The 20,850-nt window shown below is 48.7% G+C and overlaps 9 protein-coding genes across 9 annotated transcripts; 3 read left to right on the forward strand and 6 right to left on the reverse strand.

Annotated features, from left to right (window-relative positions):
* Positions 1-10: 10 nt before the first annotated feature.
* On the reverse strand, positions 11-2,699 carry TRUGW13939_01167 (uncharacterized protein; the record flags this gene model as incomplete). Its single annotated transcript, XM_035484370.1, has 3 exons — positions 11-925; positions 1,082-2,559; positions 2,624-2,699. 3 exons carry the CDS (start codon positions 2,697-2,699, stop codon positions 11-13), a joined length of 2,469 nt encoding a protein of 822 aa, XP_035340263.1.
* Positions 2,700-6,219: 3,520 nt separating this feature from the next.
* On the reverse strand, positions 6,220-7,536 carry TRUGW13939_01168 (uncharacterized protein; the record flags this gene model as incomplete). The annotated part of the gene is made up of 2 exons (XM_035484371.1): positions 6,220-6,820; positions 6,881-7,536. The coding sequence occupies 2 exons, from the start codon at positions 7,534-7,536 to the stop codon at positions 6,220-6,222; spliced, it is 1,257 nt and encodes a 418-aa protein (XP_035340264.1).
* A 600-nt stretch (positions 7,537-8,136) lies between these two features.
* Positions 8,137-9,542, reverse strand: TRUGW13939_01169 (uncharacterized protein; the record flags this gene model as incomplete). The annotated part of the gene is made up of 3 exons (XM_035484372.1): positions 8,137-8,678; positions 8,751-9,363; positions 9,423-9,542. 3 exons carry the CDS (start codon positions 9,540-9,542, stop codon positions 8,137-8,139), a joined length of 1,275 nt encoding a protein of 424 aa, XP_035340265.1.
* An 888-nt stretch (positions 9,543-10,430) lies between these two features.
* TRUGW13939_01170 (uncharacterized protein) lies at positions 10,431-12,518 on the forward strand (the record flags this gene model as incomplete). Its single annotated transcript, XM_035484373.1, has 1 exon — positions 10,431-12,518. One exon carries the CDS (start codon positions 10,431-10,433, stop codon positions 12,516-12,518), a length of 2,088 nt encoding a protein of 695 aa, XP_035340266.1.
* A 397-nt stretch (positions 12,519-12,915) lies between these two features.
* On the reverse strand, positions 12,916-13,374 carry TRUGW13939_01171 (uncharacterized protein; the record flags this gene model as incomplete). Its single annotated transcript, XM_035484374.1, has 1 exon — positions 12,916-13,374. The coding sequence occupies one exon, from the start codon at positions 13,372-13,374 to the stop codon at positions 12,916-12,918; it is 459 nt and encodes a 152-aa protein (XP_035340267.1).
* A 525-nt stretch (positions 13,375-13,899) lies between these two features.
* On the forward strand, positions 13,900-15,114 carry TRUGW13939_01172 (uncharacterized protein; the record flags this gene model as incomplete). Its single annotated transcript, XM_035484375.1, has 1 exon — positions 13,900-15,114. One exon carries the CDS (start codon positions 13,900-13,902, stop codon positions 15,112-15,114), a length of 1,215 nt encoding a protein of 404 aa, XP_035340268.1.
* Positions 15,115-16,248: 1,134 nt separating this feature from the next.
* TRUGW13939_01173 (uncharacterized protein) lies at positions 16,249-17,010 on the reverse strand (the record flags this gene model as incomplete). Its single annotated transcript, XM_035484376.1, has 1 exon — positions 16,249-17,010. The coding sequence occupies one exon, from the start codon at positions 17,008-17,010 to the stop codon at positions 16,249-16,251; it is 762 nt and encodes a 253-aa protein (XP_035340269.1).
* Positions 17,011-17,361: 351 nt separating this feature from the next.
* On the reverse strand, positions 17,362-18,188 carry TRUGW13939_01174 (uncharacterized protein; the record flags this gene model as incomplete). Its single annotated transcript, XM_035484377.1, has 3 exons — positions 17,362-17,827; positions 17,883-18,019; positions 18,066-18,188. 3 exons carry the CDS (start codon positions 18,186-18,188, stop codon positions 17,362-17,364), a joined length of 726 nt encoding a protein of 241 aa, XP_035340270.1.
* A 744-nt stretch (positions 18,189-18,932) lies between these two features.
* On the forward strand, positions 18,933-20,450 carry TRUGW13939_01175 (uncharacterized protein; the record flags this gene model as incomplete). Its single annotated transcript, XM_035484378.1, has 3 exons — positions 18,933-18,944; positions 19,748-19,970; positions 20,017-20,450. 3 exons carry the CDS (start codon positions 18,933-18,935, stop codon positions 20,448-20,450), a joined length of 669 nt encoding a protein of 222 aa, XP_035340271.1.
* Positions 20,451-20,850: the final 400 nt, after the last annotated feature.

A 20,850-nucleotide genomic window follows, 5' to 3' on the forward strand; every position in this document is an offset into this window, starting at 1 on the left:
GTCAAAATAATCAATGAACAATGCGAATCTCGCCATGACCCGGCTCCCACTCGCGCAGGCCATCCCTTAGACTATACCAGAACCGCAAGCGCACTGTTTCCGTGTGCGCCCTTTCTATATCGCTGATATCAAACGAGCTTGCGAGCCGTTCCACCGTCGTCTCAATGCGATCCGCATTGGCATTTCTCAACTTCTTGACTACTTTCTCGGCCTCGGCAGCTGGCACGTTCGACAGCTCCTCGACCTTCTCCTGCGCATCCATCACTTCCATGAGCGTTTCTGGGTCAAGCCCGGCCCTGGATGTCCCGCTACCGTCTTCGGCGAGCACGTCGATGCCATGGAACTCTGCGAGAAGGTACTGCGCGCGCGTGAGCGGGTCGCATAGCGTGCGGTAGGCGTCGTTGAGGCGCGCCGACAGGGTCTCGGCGCGCTGTTTATCGGGGCCTTGCGGGAACTTGTCTGGGTGAGTTGCGCCTTGGAGTTCGAGGAACTCGCGCCGCAGCGCCGAGGTGTTGAATGTAAAGAATGAGTTTGGAGGTGGGCCGTAGGGGAGTGTCGATGGGAACAGGGTATAGTAGTTTGTGGTGTCGATATCAGGAGGACTGCTGCGTGTTGAAGAACTGTCCGGATAACTGTCTCGATAGCTGGATGATGCGCGTCGTTGCTGCAGCAGAGCAGACTGTTTGGAGGCGTAGGCGTATCGGCATGACAGGCACGTCGCGAGGGGCCGCATAGAGAGTGGTGACAGCTGTCCTCTAGCAGAAGGCATCAGCCTCTGGGGCCGGAGCCACAGTGCTGCTCCTCGCATGATGAATTGGAGTGGGCAAGAGTCTATAGGCAAAGAATGAGGAGAGCTCGCGAGGTCAAAGGTGAGTTTGGCTTCGGCTTCGGCTTGTTTCGGTCTGCGTCGCATCCCCGATAGCCGCTAGGCCGCTTTGGGAAAATATACTTTTTTCTATTTATTTTTTATTTTTCACAGCGCAACAATAATGCAGTTGAAATGTATTATGATATTAGAGGTCATGAACGCTACATAGCTAGCATGTACGGGACAAGGTTATTCGATTCCCCATAGCTTCACCGTTCGATCATGGCTGGCACTGGCAATCCACCGCGCGTCGTGGCTGATATCCACGCTGAGCACCTTGTCCGAATGTCCTGTCAACGACTTGATCATCGACCAGTCGTCTGCACTAAACACGTTGACGTTTCGATCGAACCCTGAACTGACGAAGAATGTGCCCGCCTTTCGCGGCGTCGGCGCCGGTGCAGCCTCGTCTGTCACCATAGCATCGCCTTTCTCTGCCCCTGTTGACGGGAGGTATGAATGCGATGAATCGCCCCCTTTGTACCATCTCACGTCCGAAACGACGCTCTTGTGTGCTCCAATGCTACCACTGCAGTCGACTTTGCGAAGATCCCAGCATTTAACCCAGCCATCTCCCGAACTCGTCAGCACTCGGTATCCATCGGCGCCCCAGTCGACGCCGTAGATTTCGCGGATGTGACCCTGGAGAACCATGACCGTTCGGCCAGTGCGAAGATCCCAGATACGTCCGTGACTATCCAAACCTCCACTGGCTAGAAGGGATCCGTCTGAGTTGAATGAAACGGCGTACACCTCGCGGGAATGGCCTTCTTGTAGTAGCAATTCCGTCGTCGTTTCAACATCCCACAGCCGCCATGTTGTGTCGTATGAAGCCGATGCCAGATACTGGCCCGAAGGGTGAAATTCCACTCGACAAACACGTTCCGAGTGCCCTGACAGTGTAGATAACGGCTGTTTCTTATCTAGTGACCAAAGGTTGATATTACCTTCGCCTCCTCCCGACGCCAAATTCAACGAAGACTCTGACACATTCGAATCTGGCAATGTAGCACCGGGAAACCACGAAATTCCGCTCACTCGATCCGTATGGCCCTTGACACTGAGTTTCTCTTCCAGGTTTGGCACCGTCAACACCTTGACCCCGCCCGTCCAATCACCCGTCGCAAGTGACTGGCCGTCCGGGGAAAATCGTGTGATACTGACCGGCCGGTCAGCAGCGATTTGCGATCCATATAACTCAAAACCTTGTAATTTCTCCTTGACCGCCTTGCGATGTTTAATATGCGTTCGTAGGTGTATAGTCGACTGTTCTTGCTGCGACGCTACCCGCGCCTTTGCTCGGGGTAACGAGTATAGCGCAATCTTCTTCCTCGCCTCCAATAGATCCGGAGACCCCTCTGTATAAAACTCCTCTTGCTGTTCTCCCTCTTCCTCGGCCTCCAGCGTTTCCGTCTCTTCGGTAGCCTCGCGCATTTCGACATCACCGCCTTGCTGTTCTTCCAACGTTGTCAGCAGCTCTCGCAGCCGATCTCGTCGGTCCGACGGCCCCTCGCCAAACAGCGTGATAGGTTCCCCGAGCTCGCGCAGCTTCAAGCGCACGCGGTTGTCGTCGGTAGGCACGTTGATCGCGGCCGCTCGTCGTTTTCGATCAAATTGTGACATTAGGGCAGATGCTCGCTCGGGGGCGATGCCTGCGGCGGCGGCAGGCATGTCATAATCGCGGTCAACAGCTATATATTGTTATTTGTTAGTATCTTGGGCTGTGATACGATGCTGAGAGAGGGAGGGGCTCACGAATGTCGGCGAGATCAATGCCCGCATCGTCGTCGGCGGCCTCCTCCACGTACGCCTGCCGCGCGGGGTGCATCATTTTGATGGATTATAATCTTAGTTCAGGGTTCGGTTTTTAGAATATGGATAAGCAAGAGTCCCATCGGCTGGGTGAGACGAGGACGACTGTGGCACGTGGTGGAGGTTGAAGACGGAAACTTTTCAGACATGCCGCAAAGCTCGTTCCATGACGGAAGGGAAGCTCCACCCAGAGCCTTTGATCTAGACCGAACCAGTTGCAGACAACGAATTTAATATCAGATTTAATATTTAAACTGTATACAGTGTTGCTGTTTTGTGTTTTAAATTTATACTCTTTGTATTTATTTTATCATATATTTTCCCCCCTCTAGTACTTGGATCTCTACATGTATACTCAAGCCCTAATCCTTCTGCCTGTGGCTGACTTGCAATATATAACAGCAGGAAGTGTACATGTATCGACATCAAACATTAATTAATCAATTGATGCAATATTGTTATTCAAAGTTCACAATGGGTTCTGATTACTATAGAATAGCACACTTGATATTACCGATGAAAAAAACTGGGATAATTAAATGATAGTACAAATTAAACTTACATGTAATCTTAAGTATAGCAAGTTCTAGAGGTTAGATGTACGTCACTGAGTAGTATTCAAATATTTCAAATGCTTATTTTACTTAGTTGCATTGATACTCAGTTTGAAAGCCACATACTGTGTTTATTTATTACCAGTTGACGGATTCCGGAAAGCCCTGCTCGGCCTGTAGGAACAAAGTACAAAAACTTCGCACATCTCACACATACATATGGTGGGTGGTGTAGATGTCATTCTACTATTAGTAAGATCCGGCTAGTAAATATACATTAGATGGTTTCAGCAATGCTTAATATTTGTTGCCCAGGGTGGAATAGGTTTCTCGAATGCAATACTAATCTGCACGAATTACATCAATTGATGCAACGAGCCTTTGATACCCAGACTGTAGTTATTCGAAAAGAAACTGTAAACCGGAATCCTTTAATGATGGTTCTATACATGGAATTCCCTACGTACTCGAAATTACGTGAGTCACTAAAAATACTTGTGGTTACACCGAATCCACAGGGTCGTTTTTGAAGATTAGATGATGGTGACTCTTCAATATTAGGACAATAGAAAATTTTGGCGGTATGCAAAGATAGGTTATACATTTAGAGCTAGGCTGTATAATTGACTCACAAAACATTAATGTCTATACTAGTTAGATAGAGAGCGATTTCCTAATTAGGACATGCGGAAATCACTAGTAACGTGTGAAGACTCATAATAGCTTGTACTATAATCCATTTATAGCTGGATCTATATGCAAAAACCACTGATGACTCATTATTTCAACGTTCAGTGGAAATCTAGATCCAACACATGCAAGACAGCCGCTCCCTTCTCTGTCACGCGCATACTTTGCTTTTCCAGTCCCGAGCAAGTCTATAGAGGTAATTATTGATTTATCAATTGATATATTGGGGCAAATCATCAATAAGTGAATAAAGGAAGCATCTGTAATTCTAGAGAATTGAAGTATTTTATGACTCAAATTGCCAAATACTTGACTCGAGCTCCAGGGATAATGCCTATAAATAAGTAGTGCAACCACTTGAATCCTAACCATGCCCACGCAGCCAGGTTATACGCAACTCAATAAAACCATACGCGCCTTTCGATTAAAAATGTGAGTGCCTGTCTTCAGGTGGGCATTCGTAACCTTGCCCGTGGCAGAAATAGGGTAGAGGATGAACTATGCCCTAGTTGCGAGCTTGGACATCAACGTGCACTTGAACGTCAACGTGACGGAGAACCACCTGAGTCTTCAGGAGAATCATCAGGAGAGCCATCTGAGTCTTCGGGGGAACCATCTGAGTCTTCAGGAGAACCATCTGAGTCTTCAGGAGAGCCATCTGAATCTTTAGGAGAACCGCCCGCGTCTCCGGGAGGAGCACCTGCGCCTTCTCCCGCCAATCTCACCAACGGCATCAATGGCATTCATCTCAATCGCATGACATTGGAGGTATGTTAATTCTATACGTTAGGGGTTGATATAACTTTTGATGTACTAAATGCTAATGGCCGCTTTGAACCAAAGTGATAAAATGGAGGAATTAATATTTTCCTATTCTCTTGATGTCTTCCACATATCGTCAGACTGTCAGACATGGGTGTGCCTGTTTTGGGTGGTTGGGCTATCGGCTTGGTTTGCGGCCGCTGGACTGGTTTCTTTCTACTTTCGGAAGTTAACATTGGGCATGTACTCGTTGACATATGTGTATTGATATAATATCAATTTTAATAACTTAAAAATTAAAATCTAACGATATCTATAATTATGGTTCCTTGACTAATTTCTGGATATTTGTCTGATATATTAATGAATATTAATCGGTGAGCTAGCCTACACCGTTTTCTGAGGACTTCCAAGAAAAGATTATGCATGGCTAGATCTATCATCTGAATAACTCTTGAATCTGTCTTCTTTTGAGTCATAATGCATGTACCAGTCATCGATGCCTATAAATACAGAGAAAATGACCAACTCTCTGTTCAACCTTCAACCATCTCTCACTGCCAGCTTCGCCAGTGCTGTCCTGAAACCTATACTCTTCCAACCAAAAACAAAAAGTCTAACAGCATTCTTCTTATCAACGATGTGCGTGGTTAAATGGAAAAGGTATACAAGGTGTGGATGCGAGGAAGTGAACGAAATTAAGCTGTGCTGGGAGGCGGTCTCGGCGAAGCTATTTCTTAACTGTATTCAGAATGCAATTATTCCACCCAAGAACGGGGTTTTAAGAGTGTTTGAAGAGGTTCATGACGACAATACCATGTTGTGTGGCATACACCAAGTAGAAGCAAATCGCCGTGCTCCAATTCCTTTGACCATAACCGATCGCGCTGTGTTGCCAAAGGACCGTCCACAGTGAGTGAGATAAGCCAAACCGGTATGAGATGTTTTCCCCCCTCTCTCTCACTACGTACAGATGCGTGTTTGAACTAACAAATTGCCTTGTCACAGAGACGAATCTCAACCGATCCCTTCTTTTCCTTTCTACTTTCTCTGTGGATCGAGTTTGGACGTTGTGGAATTTCCTGGACAGATGTGATGTTTGCTGGTTGAACTATGGGGCTGGTCTTTCTATATTTTGGACTGGATTGCAATGTTATCCTTCCTCTTTATATCATCTAGTTTGGGCTATGTAGTCGTCTTCAACCAGAAAAATTCATATCTTTTGTCCCCCTACATTTATTCAATTTGGCTGGAATCAACTTTGAACTCTTAAAAGGAATTGTAATAGCTATGAATCAGCAGTGAGCCGTTGTGACTCATTAATTGGTGTACATATTAGCGTTCATTATGTATACATCATAGTCAAGACTGTATATACAGTACTAGCAAAGAAATGCATATATTACTATCCAAAATTACATGAATATCATGCCGTACAGACCGTGAGGTACTTCTTCTACCCATCTATAGCGTGACAAAAGATCAACTCCCCAGACGCCCGAAATGCGGATACATGCAGTGGTTGAAAGCGTTTCATATATTCTCCACCGCCACAACAACGACAACACAGATATCATCCACTTTCCCTCCGCGATACCAATGACCCGGATGATACCGCTGGGCTTCCTTGGCAAAAGGCCCGTCACGGCGTACATCGACACTAGCCAGTTTGGCTTCGCCAACAATGGATGCTGCAAGAAGGCCCTGGAGGCTGTTATAACCCGCAGACTTGGAAATGCTGCTTGAAGGCGGCGACGGTAAGCCCAGGCCGCCGAATTGCGTCAACGCATCGAGTTTCGACGAAGCCCCAATGCCGTCTCTGGACGTCTCTGCCCACGCGCCGGTGAGTAGCATCCGGCTCGTTACGATTTTGAGAATCTCTTGGTTGTTCAGGTTATCAAACACGCCGTCCGTGGCGAGAATAAGAACGTCTCCATGCTGCAGAGACGCAGTGGACACGGCCGCGTCGCGCGGCAGGTCTTCAAAGTACGTTCCGCCAAACATGTACGCTTGCTGGCGCAGGCGTTGCGGAATCACGTTGAGTTGGTATGGGGTGTTGAAGGCATGTGTTTGCGGAGTTGAGTATTGATGCACGGCGGCGAGTCGGAGAAGGACTGAGCCGGAATCGCCGAGGCTGGACTTGTCAGTATCATATCCATATATATATGTATAACTACATAGGGGTTATGCGTACTTGGCTAGTTCGACGCTGCCGTCTGGCTGTGCAACGCCCACAGACGCCGTCGTGCCCCCCGCCGTGATGGACTTGTCCGCCTGCACTGCATCGTAACCCCTCTGCAACAGCTCCTTTGGCTTCAACGACTCCTCTGTAGCATCCAGAGCATGCTCTGCCATGTACGTGCATAGTCCATGCGAGACCTCTGCGGGGTCAACTCTGTGCTCAGCCCATCCTCCGACTCCGTCTGCGATGCCAAACGCAACCGCCCCCGTGTCTGTTGCACCGACTCTGCTTGCGAAAAAGGCGTCTTCGCCGCTGCCCGGTCTTTTCTGTTGCTGTTGTTGCTGTTGTGATTTCCCGCCCCGGTTTTTCAGGACAACGCCAATAGCGTCTTGCGTGGCTGGATCAAAGACATGTGTGTTTTTTTCGAGGTTGATGCGCCTCCCCTTTGCCGAGCATGACGCCGCGACTCTGTACGATATATTCTTCCCTTTCGACTCGGACCACCGAGCGATACTCGTCTGAAACGATCGTCTCTGAAACCCGCTCTTTAGCAGAAACCGTCCTGCTTGTCTGTTCTTCCCCGCTGTTCGCAACAACTGGCCTGCTGCTGATCGTGCGGAGAAAACGTCCAGGACCACCGCCAAGGGCCGCCGCACAGCAGGGGTCATCCTCCCACCACCTGACTTTGAGTCGCGCGCTTGTCGCAAGTTTGTTGTTTTGTGTGTTGTGTGTTCAGATCACGAAATGCGATTCAGACGACGAAAGGGGGATAACAAAGTTGTTGTTGTTTTTGGTTTTTTTTGCGTTTTATCTCCGGTCCGAAACTCGTGCAAACGTGCGCTGATGATGTTTGACTGTTGATGGGTGGAAGCATTGGAATTCCTTCGACAATTCTAGGTCGAAGACTTCAAGGCGACGGCGATTCTGTCGTTTTGCATGGACGTAAGAAAAGGGCGACCAAGGTTCATAACAGTTGCGACGGTGGTCTTCTGTTATCAAGATGAGCTCCGGCCGCTGGCGGGTCCCCGCATAGCGTCGGCCAGTCTGGTCGGTCATACTCGCCACGATGTACTCTCAACCTTTATACTGGGTCTTGTATGTACTAAGATCAATAGATGTGTATATTCATATTCTACAGTCACAGCAGGTGTATATGCAGATTGATTCAATAAACGCCAATATTGCAGAATAATATGACATACAGGCCAGAACCAAACAGAACAAGATAAAGATAAGAGAGAAAAAAAGGAATGAAATGAAGAAATGCCCTAATCAGATCCCTCAGGGAGTACTGTGAGAACATTGCCAATAAGCGTAATCAGCTCATCAATATCCGGCCGGTCTGCCGGCTCAACCTGCAGACATTTTCTCACAATCTCCTTGATGGGCTCGCTGATCCCTCCCTGGCTATTGCTGCTCTGAGACGACGAGGCGCCGTCTTGCGTGTTCACCCTTGCTTTGCCCTTGGCAGTGTTTGATGCTTCGTCCGGGAATCTCCAGTCGCCTCCGAGTACGCACATGCTCAAGCTGCCTCCGGTTTCCTCGCTTCGGGCTTCAAAGGGGCTTTTGCCGACTAGGCATGCATACAAAGTGCAGCCGAGAGACCAGATGTCAACCTTGGTGTCGATAATTGATCCCGTCTTGACGTCAAACAATTCGGGTGCTCGGTATGGCATTGTGCTGTGCTCGGCGGCCGTGTCTTGCACTGCGATTGCGAGGGATCGCGAGCTGATGGCAATCGGACTCGGGGCCAGGGAACCTAGATCCATGAGGATGGGCGTTCTACCGTCGTCGTCGATCATAATGTTGCCTGAAAACGTATATGTTAGCTTTACCAGACGTTCAAAAATGCCAAATTTCCAAACGCGATTGAGGTGCTTACCTGGTTTGATATCTCGGTGCGCATAAGGTCGGAAATCTCCCTCGCCGACACCCTCCTGGCTAGCAGTCACCTCATCGTCCATCAAAGGTTCTTGCTCGACATCATCGCCGAGACCGTGTGTATTCCTTCGCTTAGGCTTTCCCACCTTTCTCGACAGCTCCTCATCAGCCTGCTCGCCTTCCCGGCGAATGGCCTTTGCTTGACGTGTGCCCGCGGACCCGGTTTTGACGCGGTACTGGTGCATGGATTTGAGAGCCTTGGCGACGCCCAGCATCAGCGACATGAGCTCTTTCTCCGGGAAATTGGTATGGTTGACCAGGTTCGCGTTGATGGCATCCTGCAAATTTCCTCGTTGGTAGTAAGGCAGCAGAATGTACACTGTCTTGGAGTTCGAATCGTCGCCATCGCCGCGGAACTTGGAGCCGGACTCGGTCGTGACGCAGTGGTCAAAGGAGCGGATGATGTTGGGGTTGGGCGTAAACAGACTGTAGGCTTCGACTTCCTTGAGCGCGAGCGACACGGATTCTTGGCCGAATGGACAGCGGATCTTTTTCAGCGCGAACAATTCGGATGTGTTTTTGTCTTGCACGAGATAGACGTATGAAAAGCCGCCCTGGAAGGAAACTGTTAGATCTAAGCAACTATAGTCGCAAAAAGAAAAAGGCATCATACCTCGCCCAGCAAACGGAGCAGCTTGAAACTGCGATTGTTGATCTTGAGCTGTGGAGAGCTAGGGAAGCAGCACATGCAATCCGTGAGTGTGTAGAGGAGATCGAAGAGGTATTGCGCCATGGTGGTGGTGGTGGTAGTGATGGTGATGTTTGACAGAGTGAAGATCCAGGCGAGCTGACGACAACAGGTGATGCGGAAACAAGAAACAAGCTCAGCTGGAGTCGGTTTCCGCGCGGAAGCGATGCGGGATCGCGCTGGGCAGTATGCTGTAGCACAGTCTGTTCGAAATCTGCGAGAGATGCACTGGAAATTGAAAATTGGTGTTTTCCAAGTGTTGCGATGCAGAGAGACGTGGAGTCTGGCCAGATGTCATCGACTCATCGTGCTCCGGGGCCGCGCGCTCTCATTCGCACAGCTCTCCACAGCAACCAGACATGTACAATATAATAGTTGATAAAAATAACAACACAACAACTATACCATTATTTAGCTACAAGCTTTAAAATTTACTGGCAATAGCTGCAGGCTAATTGACGCCCCTTGTTGAGCTGGTTCCCTCGCATAAGCAAGACTGCATTGGGCGTGAATGCATCGCATAAGCTGCAGCAATTAGTCTCACCTGTCTTTGCTTTTTGCCAGCGAACTCACTGCAGCTGAAATTGCAAGCCAGACGATCAGCCCCTGTGGTTCCTGCAGAAAAGAGAAAAAAAAAAAGGGCGTTCGTTGCTTATTATTATTATTAAGTGGGTTCTGGCTCGGGCAGGCTAAAGAGAAGCTCCCCGCTATCCCCGGCTGCTCCTGACCTTGTTCCTGTTTTGTTTTTTTGTTGTCTTTCGTTCTTTGCTCACCCCTGTCTGTATGGCACGAGCACTCGAGACTCGACGCCCAGCACGAACAACGGACTACGCTCTCCCCATTTGATGACTGCTCGTCTCCTCCGCAGTGTCTCTCGGCTTTCTACAGCAGCAGCATCTCCCTAGACACCCGGACGGGCTGGATCGTGACACCATGGCCCCCTCCGACGATATCCGGGTTGGAGACCAGGTCAACGTCCCCGGGGGCATGTATGGATCGGTTCGCTTCCTGGGAATTGTCGATGGCAAGCCTGGCCGCTTTGCTGGCATCGAGCTTGCCCCCGAGCACGCCGCCAGGGGTAAAAACAACGGCGACGTCGACGGCCGCAGCTATTTTTCCACCGCCATCGCCGGCGCCGGCATCTTCGTGCCCATCAACAACTCCAAGTATGTGACCAAGCGGACTGTGGTCACGCCGCCGACCCCGTCGCGTCCCTCTATCTCGACCAACTTCAGCAAGTCCGTTGGGCCGCCGTCGATGCCCCGGCCTCGAGTCCGTCGCCCGTCGCTGCCTCGACCAGAGTCGCCTCGAAGTGCGCCGCCTAACAAATTGAACTTTAACGGCTTGCGCAGTCCGTCGTCGTCTGTGGGCAAGCCGGCGTCAGGTAGTCTTTCGGCCGGAAGCAATGGAATGCCGCGTACTCCGTTCAAGACACCTTCGAGGCTGTCCAACCGACCTTCGTCTAGGATGAGCCAGGACGGCGGAGACACGCCAACGTCAGTAAGGTTTCCGTCTGACTTTGGCGGTCCTTCTTCCCACGAGCTTCAGGACAAAATCAAAAGGCTAGAACAGGAGCTGCAGGACCGTGATAAGCAGTTGGAGGATCAGTCGTCCGTCCTGAATGAGCTACAGCAGAGCATTACCGAAATCGAAGGCCAGGATGGAGCCTCAATGCGTGCACAGCTCAGAGAGAAGAACGAAAAGATTTCCCAATTGACGGCCGAGTTCGACAGCCACCGCGCCGACTTCCGCAGCACGTTGGATACCCTGGAAATCGCTGCAACCGAGACCGAAAGAGTCTACGAGAAGAGACTAGACGAGGTTATGCAACAAAACCGAGAACTGCAGGACCGCGGCGAAGATGTCGAGGCAGTGGCCATGCAGCTGAAGCAACTCGAGGAGCTGGTTTCCGAGTTAGAGGAGGGTCTGGAGGATGCCCGCCGCGGCGAGGCCGAAGCTCGCGGAGAGGTCGAGTTCTTGCGCGGCGAGGTGGAACGAACGCACCTGGAGCTGCAGCAGGAGCGTGACAAGTCAGCAGCTGCATTGAAGGACGCCGAGTCACGCCGCAACACGAAAGAGGTGGACCAGAAAGATGATGAGATCAGAGGCCTGAAGGCGATCATCCATTCTTTGAGCCGAGGAGATGTGAATCCAGCTTTATTAACACAGAACGGACCAGGAACCCCTAATGGCAAGGCCGAGTCAGACCAGGACCCAGAGCGAGTGTCTCAGCTCGAGCAGCGCATTCAAGAGCTTGAGGTATTGGCCGAAACACGCTCAGCGCGCATTGAAGAGCTGCAGCGCGAGTCGCAACGAGATACGCCTCCAAACCAGAACCGCAACTCGGCCGGACGAAACTCGGCGGGGCGAAACTCTGTCAACGGAGTGAGGAGCAGGAGCGGTACAGTCACCATCGCTCCTCTCCGGCAGATGAGGGCTTCTGTGTCGGCTAGAGGAAGCCGTGGTCCTCCAGCTAACCATGTCCATACTCTGTCCGACAGGACTGTTGTGCCGCCAGATTGGCAAGATTCGCCGACTGCTGAAGAACAGACTCCTCACAATACTTATCTCGAGACTGCTCATATCGCCGAAGACGACGATGGCCACTCTGACCAACAGTCCTCCGAGCATGGTTCGCTGTGGTGTGAAATCTGCGAGACCAACGGCCATGATATTCTGACCTGCACCACCTTTGGAGCTAATAGTAGTGGATCCTCGCAGCAACTAGAGAATCTTGCTGAACCCGAGACAACGAAAACCAACCTGCCAAAATCCCCCCAAATCCCCGAAGACCTGGAAGAGTCTGCCTCTAAGGGTGTGAAGCCCACTGCTGATGATAGCCCGCCGTTGCCAAAAGCAAACCGAGACGCTGTTCTCGATGGCTTGAAGGGAATCGGTGGCATTACTAGCTCTATGGGCGCTGTGGCCGGTAAGGCATCTGGTGTCATTGATGAGAGCAAGTGGTGCGCATTGTGCGAGCGAGACGGCCACGAGAGCATCGACTGTCCGTTCGATGAATAATTTGCATTCGTGTTGAAATAGAAGACGACGTCATGTGCCATGGATGAGGACAGGACTTTCTTTCTTAATATGTCTTTCTTTCCATGCACTGTACTAATATTTGTTAATACTTCTGGGGTATTAAATTGATCATAGCGTTCCTTTTTTTTCCCCTCTCTTTTTACTATCTTGTTATATTGCCCTCTTTATATTGCCCTCTTTATATTTTTACTTTACTTTTATTCCTTTGTACAGATTTAATTCGATATTTGCAAATTTTGAAGCCTTTAATGTTTTAATACCTTTCTTTCTGCTTGGGTTTTGGGATGATAGGTTAGCATTCTAGCAATGAGATGAGTTTCTTTTCTCTACAACGGTATTATACAACAACAACACGAACGATCATATCATCATAAGGCTACTCCGGCAACCTCGGAGGCTGCACAATCTGGCCCTCTGCAAACTTGGTCTCAGCCAGCACACCGCACTTGGCACACGTCCTCTTTTGAACGTCTGCGCCAAACTCCTCCACCACGGCTTTAATCTGCGTACCCAGATCCGTGCAGATAAACCGCTTCTCCCACACAATCTCACCGCACGACTGGCAGTACCACCGCATCGTATCCTCGGCGCCTTCCTTGCGCGGCTGCTCCATGACTACGCCGACGGTATCCTTGAACCGCACGGGACAGTGTGGAGTGTTGGCGGGGAGTAGGAAAAGGGAGCCTTCATGGATCGGAATGTCTTGGAAAGTATGAGGTGTTGTGGACGTGTCTGCCACGGTTTTGAGGAGCATGGAGCCCCGGTATTGATAGAAGAATTCGGGCGTGGAGTTGACGTGGTAGTCTGTTCGCGCGTTGGGTCCGCCGACTACCATGACTGTATACCCGGAGGAGGTGGATGGGTGGTAGACGCAGTAGTTATTAACGGGCGGCTGGAGGAGGTGGGAATTGGCTTCGAGCCTGTGTGACTGTTAGATATTGAATTCTTTGGATAGGGTGATGATGAGGGGTTGGCTTGCCATTTGGGGATGTTTAGGGACGGTGGTAGCATTTTGGACGCTTCTTCCAGTATCTGGTATTGGATGATCTGTTTATTGTTCCTTTAAAAATCAACAGACCAGCGATGAATTAACTAGATGAGATGATATAAGTCATTGCCTTTCTCCGGATGAAATCATTATTAATTGTTCCCCTCCCTGCGATGCTTAATCTTATCGGACTTAAAACGTCTCCACTATTGCGGAGATAATCCCGATAAGCGGTCACGTGCGCTGTTTTTTTTTTTTTGCCAGGTGCGCTTTCCCTTTCTGGGATTTTTTCGAGACTTCAATTCCCGCAGCACCAGAAGAACATCCCCAGGACCCAGAAAGACCAGAGAAATTTCTCAAGGGATATTTCCAATGGCGTCCACACAAACACCCCTCGTGCGGCTGACGTCGCAAAAGAACTTCACATACCGCCTCGTCCTGTCGACGCTGACCGGCCGACCCGTGCACATTTCGCAAATCCGACCAAACTCGCCCGCCAACCCCGGTCTGTTAACGCACGAAATCTCGTTCCTGCGTCTCCTCGAAGCCGTCACAAATGGCTCCCAAATGGAGATTTCGTACAGTGGTACCATTATCGTCTACAAACCGGGCCTGATTACGGGCAGCGCGTCCGGCCTCGGTGCCAGTAACGGGGTGATCACCCATGAAATCCCGTCGAGCTGCACGCGCGGCATCAGTTATTTCCTCATTCCGCTGTGTCTTCTTGCGCCATTTTCCAAGTCGCCGATGAATGTGCTTTTTACGGGCCCCGGGGTAATTACATCGGCCACGCCGACGGGCGATATCTCTGCGGATGCGGTGCGAATGGCTATTTTGCCGCTGTTTAAACAATTCAATATATGGAACAATATTGAGCTGCGGATATTGCAGAGGTCGAATCCAGGTAGCTCTGGCAGAGGCGGTGGAGGCGAGGTGCAGTTGGTCTTTGGCCATCAGGTCCGCCTACCCAAGACTCTGCATTTGATGAACCCGGGACGTGTCAAGACAATCCGCGGTGTGGCCTATTCGACAGGTGTTTCTGCATCGAACAATGCGCGGATGATTCAGACTGCTCGAGGGATTTTGAATACTCTCGCCCCAGATACTTATATCGCTTCGGATGCGTCCCCGGCACCTTTGATTCCTGCTCCGGATAAGAACAACCCCAACGCCAAGCGCAAAACTGGCCTGGGATTTGGTCTCTTCCTCGTTGCAGAGACGTCTACCGGCTGTTTGTTCTCGGCCGATGTTGCCTCTCCGCCATCTGGCGGTGAACCACCAGAGGACATTGGCAAGCGCTGCGCATACCAGCTGCTCGAGACAATTTCCAAGGGAGGATGTGTTGCGCCTGTAGCCGCTCCTACAATGATGATGCTCATGGCCATGGGATCCGAAGATGTCGGGCGGCTGCAAGTCGGCCGAGAAGTTATTGCAGACCAGGCACTAATCCAATTCGCGCGTGATCTCACAAAATTCGGCGCTGCGGGATGGGGTATCCGAGATGCAGCTGGAGAGAACGTGGACAAGGATGTCGTTGTCAGCATTGTTGGAAAGGGAATTGGCAATGTTGGCCGAAAAATTGCTTGATGGAAAAAACTACGCTACTTGGATGAAATGTTTTTTTTATTCCTCTAATATCCTCTAATAGGCATGGAGGAAAAGTCCGAACGGGACGCAACGCTGAGATGGTCGCCTCGTCGTCAGCCGATCCCATATCCAGAGGCTCGCCGTCTAGACTGGTTAGCGACGGTGCAACTCAGCCAAGGTTCCGCCTTGACATATATGTACAGTAATGAGAGTACGCCATATAATAGCGTATGCAGAGACATATTAGGATGCCCTTGGTATCTACCATCTCGAAGGTGCAAATACATCGGACATTTCCATATGAAACAAGACAACTGAAGGAAACTCTAAGGAAATAACCGCTCCCTAGTTGATTTTTCATTGTATCGTAAACAGTGTAGATTTCCAAAACCGCCATCATTTCTTTATGCCAATTCCTACTCCCTTGTTTCCGACCGGAAAATCTACACAAACAGACATGAAACAGACTTAGTATAAATATCAACTTCGCCCCCTCCCCTTCTCTTCTCCCTCTCTTCTTCTCAAGCGCGGCAGTAGTAGATTCACTTACTCCCTGTAACTGATTCCCCGTACCGGCCAGCCCAGCCCAGCCCATGCAGTTTTCCCCACGCGCGGTATATATACATGTGGACGACTAGGATTGACTAAAATACGTATTAATATCTAGTTCATATAGAACAAGACTTTTAGCCAAGGTTTTTTCGCCCACGCGGTTTTTCCCTTGGTTACTGGAATGCCTGTCAACAGTTTCTTTTTTTTTATATATAAAGGTTGTTAGAATAGTTCCAGGCCTGAATGGGGGATGTCTTTAGATAGATATAGTAACATTGAATTGATATGTATCGATATAAAGGGGGTCGAGAGTATATAACACTTTTTTCACATGTGTTAAATGTGTCAAGTGTAATTCTTGGTTCCGTACTATGTCAGAGGGAAACATTTGAACCAGTTTGTCGTGATCAATGATTACGAGCATAATCATTGGTCATTCGAGGCGTGTATTTGAGTACCACAGGCATAGAACAAGTATAATACATCAGTTCTATTTACATCTCCCAGCAACTCCATGTCAAATAAACCACCTAGCAGAGTCACAACTGCCAACCTTCAGCCCTCGACTCAAACCACCACGAGTTAAACCGCCTGAGCACGTCTGGTGATAAAATGAAGGTTTTTCGATACTCCATTGTCCAGATTTTCCCTCGCAACAAGGCGTGCGTATTCATTTCTGTAGTATTTTGACATGAAATCAATGTCTTTCTCACAAAGGACCAGAAGTTTGCCCTTGTCGTCAAAACCCCCATAAACGATTAGCAGGTTTTGTATCTTGCCAAATGGATAAAGATAATCCTTGGTATAGCGATATGCCGTCGAATCATTCCACTCAAATTCCTCGACTAGAACATTTCTGATGCTCTGAAGCTGGCTACCATAAGCATCCGTGATATTTTCCATGTTGTGTGGTTCGTCTGTGAAATCTTGACTGAGCCAAATGATATCGGACTGAGGATCAAAGTAAAACGATCCAGCATTAAACTCTGCATGCCGAAATGGAGTGTACTTTTTCAAGGTGTGTTGACGAGAGATATGGCAAACCTGAAGCGCGATGGGGTTTTGGCACTGCTCCAAGGGCTTGTCGTCCAGGCTCCGAGAACCAAGATCCCCTTTTAGAAATCTTGGTAGAGAACCACCTAATCGTAAGATGGCAAGTTCTCTAAATTCTTCGGCCTTTTGGTCCTCATAGTGGGTCGCTTCGATGACTCGGGATGATGGCCAAGTATGCTCCCAGACCATCAGCTGAAGCTCCATTGGTAGCTTCGGGAAAAGGTGGAACGTGGTAGGATTTTCAGATTCCATCTTAAAAGCGACGTCGCCTGTTTTGAGAGGGGATGTCATGAGTGGTTGATTTTCTTTTGGAGGTGGAAAGGGAAAAGGGTTGCTCTAAATATCAATAGGATTTAAATAATATTTCTTGTGTTGAACAGATGGAAGAGGGGAAACTCGAACAGGAACAAGGAAAATGGAACCAGGTTCCATTTTTATTAGGGCGTCTTTACATAATCTGCATTAACGCGCCGCTTCTGGCAGGGGTTGTTGGATGTTTCTTTGTTCTGTAGGCGCTAGGTTGTTGGTACTAGGAGTAGTGTAGTGGAGCCTGGGAATGATTGCTCCAAGTCCACTGGATCTCGAGGATGACTTGACGCGCACCATGCATCCAAGAAACTTTAAATATTCACATATACACTATTAAAAGCCCGCAAGAGCCATGACGACAGCAGCGCCACCAATAGCTAATTCAACGTTGCCCGTAATCCGGGGCAAACCACCAGTACTCACGGAGGAGCTGTCCGCAGACGAAGACGCTGCGCCTGTACTGGTCCCAGTCGTAGTCCCAGTGGAGGCAGATCCGCTTGTGGAAGTACTTCCAATAGTACCGGTTGCAGTCGTGGTATCACTTCCAGTGCCAGCAGCAGTAGAAGTACTAGCAGCAGTAGCAGTCGCAGTTGGCGCCGTCGCCGACGCCGCCGTGCTCGCAGGCGCAGTGTTGACATCGCCCGCAGTCACAGTGACAACGATCATAGCAGACGCAAGATCCTCGTTGGCATACGTGAGCGTGCTAGTTCCCGGGAAATTGGCCTCAGAGCCCGCCGCCGTGTTGGTGCAGATGGCGGTGGACGTGCCCTTCAAGACGCAGTTTTCTGCTAAGGAGAAGCTGTGGCCAAGTTAGACCTGTCATGGTGTTTTCTTCAAGAAGAAGAGGAAGTTACATAGAGGCATCGCCGTCAATCATTTCCATATGTGCGGTCTTGGGACCCTCGATTAGGGTAAAGCCGGCACCGGCGCCGCATTCATCGGACGAGGTACCCGGAGCACATTTAATAGCGTATGTGGTTGCAGTGGAATCCTGAGGAGATTAGACGAATTTCACGAATTAGAAATTTTAAACATACAGAACCAGCAATAGATGCAACAAGAGGCTGCTGGTCAAATCCCGGTATAAAAAGAGTGGTGGTCTGGTGTAGGGCGACTGCAGAGCCCAAAAGAGCGAGGGGGGCAATAACGGAGTGATGCATGATTATTAAATTATTGGTAAACGAAAGTGTTTAGATGGTTTGGAGGGAAAAAAAAAAAAAAAAAAAAAAACCAAAGTAAATTACGACTTGGGAAGGAAAAAAAAGAAGAAGAAAAAAGGAACCGGGGATGAGGCTCCTTTTATTATTGGGGCCGGCGGCTCGACTCGGGCCTTCTTCCAGCCTCAATCTTGGCAACATTGAAACGAGCGAGCTAATTTGAAGGATCCAAGCTATTATTACTAAGGGGTAAACACGTCGCTTAAAATGTCTTAGAATGTCAAAGTCTATATATTATTACTGATTTATTGGAAAGTTATGTTCAGCCGGATTCTTTCCTTGCAACTCCCTGTGCTAGGTTCTAACAACAAATTGTTTGGCAAATAGAAAATAACAAAATTATACATAAATTACTATGTAAAACCTACTAAGGGGCCCCGGACGTGTCCGGCACGCGGTAGTGGAATGGTTTTTTACGCCCCCAACTTTCATACTTCGTCGAGTCGGCCGAATTCAAGTCCGTGGCAAAATTTCCTAATTAGGCGACGACATCCGGAGAGAGGTACTGGTACAGTGTAGACAGCACACATGACACAGCGTTGGATATCTAATTGCCTAGTACCTCATAAGTCAACTTATTATGTGAAATATATCACTCTAATGGGACATAGAACTATAATGAATTTAAGATGTGGTGAGTAATGGATCTATACTTGTCATCAATTGGTACTACGACTACTTCGAGAAATGCTTACCACGGTTTGCAATGCCGAGCAGGTTTTTACATATTTCACAAAATAAGCAAGCATAGAAGAGAAAATGTGGACATGAAGGTCAGGGTAAATTTCCCACCAGATTCGGCCCTTGGATAAGTTGCGGAACGAAAAAATAGGATACAGCCCTTGGACTCTACTAACTACTATTTAATTTAGATTCACGCTGGATTGATGGGAAGCCCATTTCTTTTGGTTAAAAATGACTGAGAAATAATTGACAGCAGGTAGCAAGGTTGTATACAGTCATATACAAGACACGCCATCCAGTGAGTCATGATATGACAAGTTGTGACAAGTTGTTATGAAAGGTGAGCGTATCCACATCCAGTTTTCTTTTCTCGCAATATCGATTGATCTTACCAGAGTGACCTTTGGTTCTTCGTTATCGAAAACACGAGTTTCTACATACCTTTATCATCATGGCAGAGATACGGACTTCGTTAGTAGAAGCCCGGTGATTAATTATCTGACTGTCACATAGAATTAACATCTCCTGTCCCAGCGCCGAAACATTCTCCATTAGGTGGACTGAATCTTCCTCCTATCTAGCTGACATCTTGGTTGTGCGGGACAAACTCCATAAAGCTATTGCAGGGTCCGGTCCTGACATTCTACGGCTGCAAGATGACCCCAGGATGAAAAAAACCCAGGGAATTCTTCCATTTGGTTTCCACCCAAGCAAATCCATGCACGGATGATAAGTCCTTCTGGTTTGTTTTTGGACTTTTAGCCACTGTATAGGTTAACCCCACTTCCTCATGGAACATTGATTTTAATCCTTTATAGATCTCAAACGGGTTATCTGGTCTACCAGAGGTAGTATCTCTCACGGTTAATCTTTTCTACAACGATATTGGCAGGCTCGTCAAATACTGGGTTAGCAAAGAAAAGGTGCCACAGGTGACGAAGAACGTATTCTTTCATATTGCCGATTCGTCTATCTCAGTTTTCGTCAGTCTTATCCTCTTCATAGCAGAGAACATTGGACAGGACTGGCGCGCAACCACATGTATGATCTAGGTTCATTCTAGTCTTTCAAGCTAATTAGTCAATAGACGGAATTTTCAAACCAAACTACGGAGAGTCTTGGAAAGAGGTTGAACGTCGGGTTAATGCCCTTAAATCTGATATTGACAAGGCTGTGGTTCTTTTGGATGATGTGGATGATAAGCTACACAAACTTCAATCCATCCCGATCGCCTCTGAATCATTCCATGATGCGCCAGAGGATGTGCCAGCGAATATTTTTCGTGTCGGCTGTCCCGCTTTCGAGAGACATGTTTATAATGATAATAAGGACGTCAATGAAATCGCCAGGTACTTCGACAGTGAAGATACTATTAAGGAATTCCGCTCGCTCACTTTATGGGGCGGCCGTAGAATAGACGAGCGTTATGTCTCGTTTCACTACGGCGATACCAGAATTCGAAATAAGGAATTGGATGCCATGTTCTGGATAGACAGTGAGAAGGAAAGCACTATTTACTAAGGCTTCACCGACATTGCCGTGAATCTAAATTTGCCAGATGCAGTCACTGGGTCCGGGGGCGATCATAAAAATACCACTCTTGTCCTGGACTAGCTCCAGAATACAGGTGAGACAACAATAAGATTCCTTATGTTCCTAGCTTAATTTTCTAGAGTACCGATGGCTCTTGGTCTTTGAGAATGTCAGATCCGTCAAGCTGCTAAGGAAGTACTGGCCAATCGTTTCTCGAGGTCAAGCTATTGTCATCAGCGACTACTCCACCACAGTGATGCATGGCCAGAGTGATCCTTAGACCCGATATGAACCATTTCTACGCAATATTTCAACGATATAAATGTACCCCCTTTCAGCGGGAACAGATAGTGGCGTTTGTCTAGGGTAGTTCTTTGGTTCGGTATTA

The sequence above is a fragment of the Talaromyces rugulosus genome, chromosome I, assembly GCF_013368755.1.
Source record: "Talaromyces rugulosus chromosome I, complete sequence".
Lineage (NCBI taxonomy): Eukaryota > Fungi > Ascomycota > Eurotiomycetes > Eurotiales > Trichocomaceae > Talaromyces > Talaromyces rugulosus.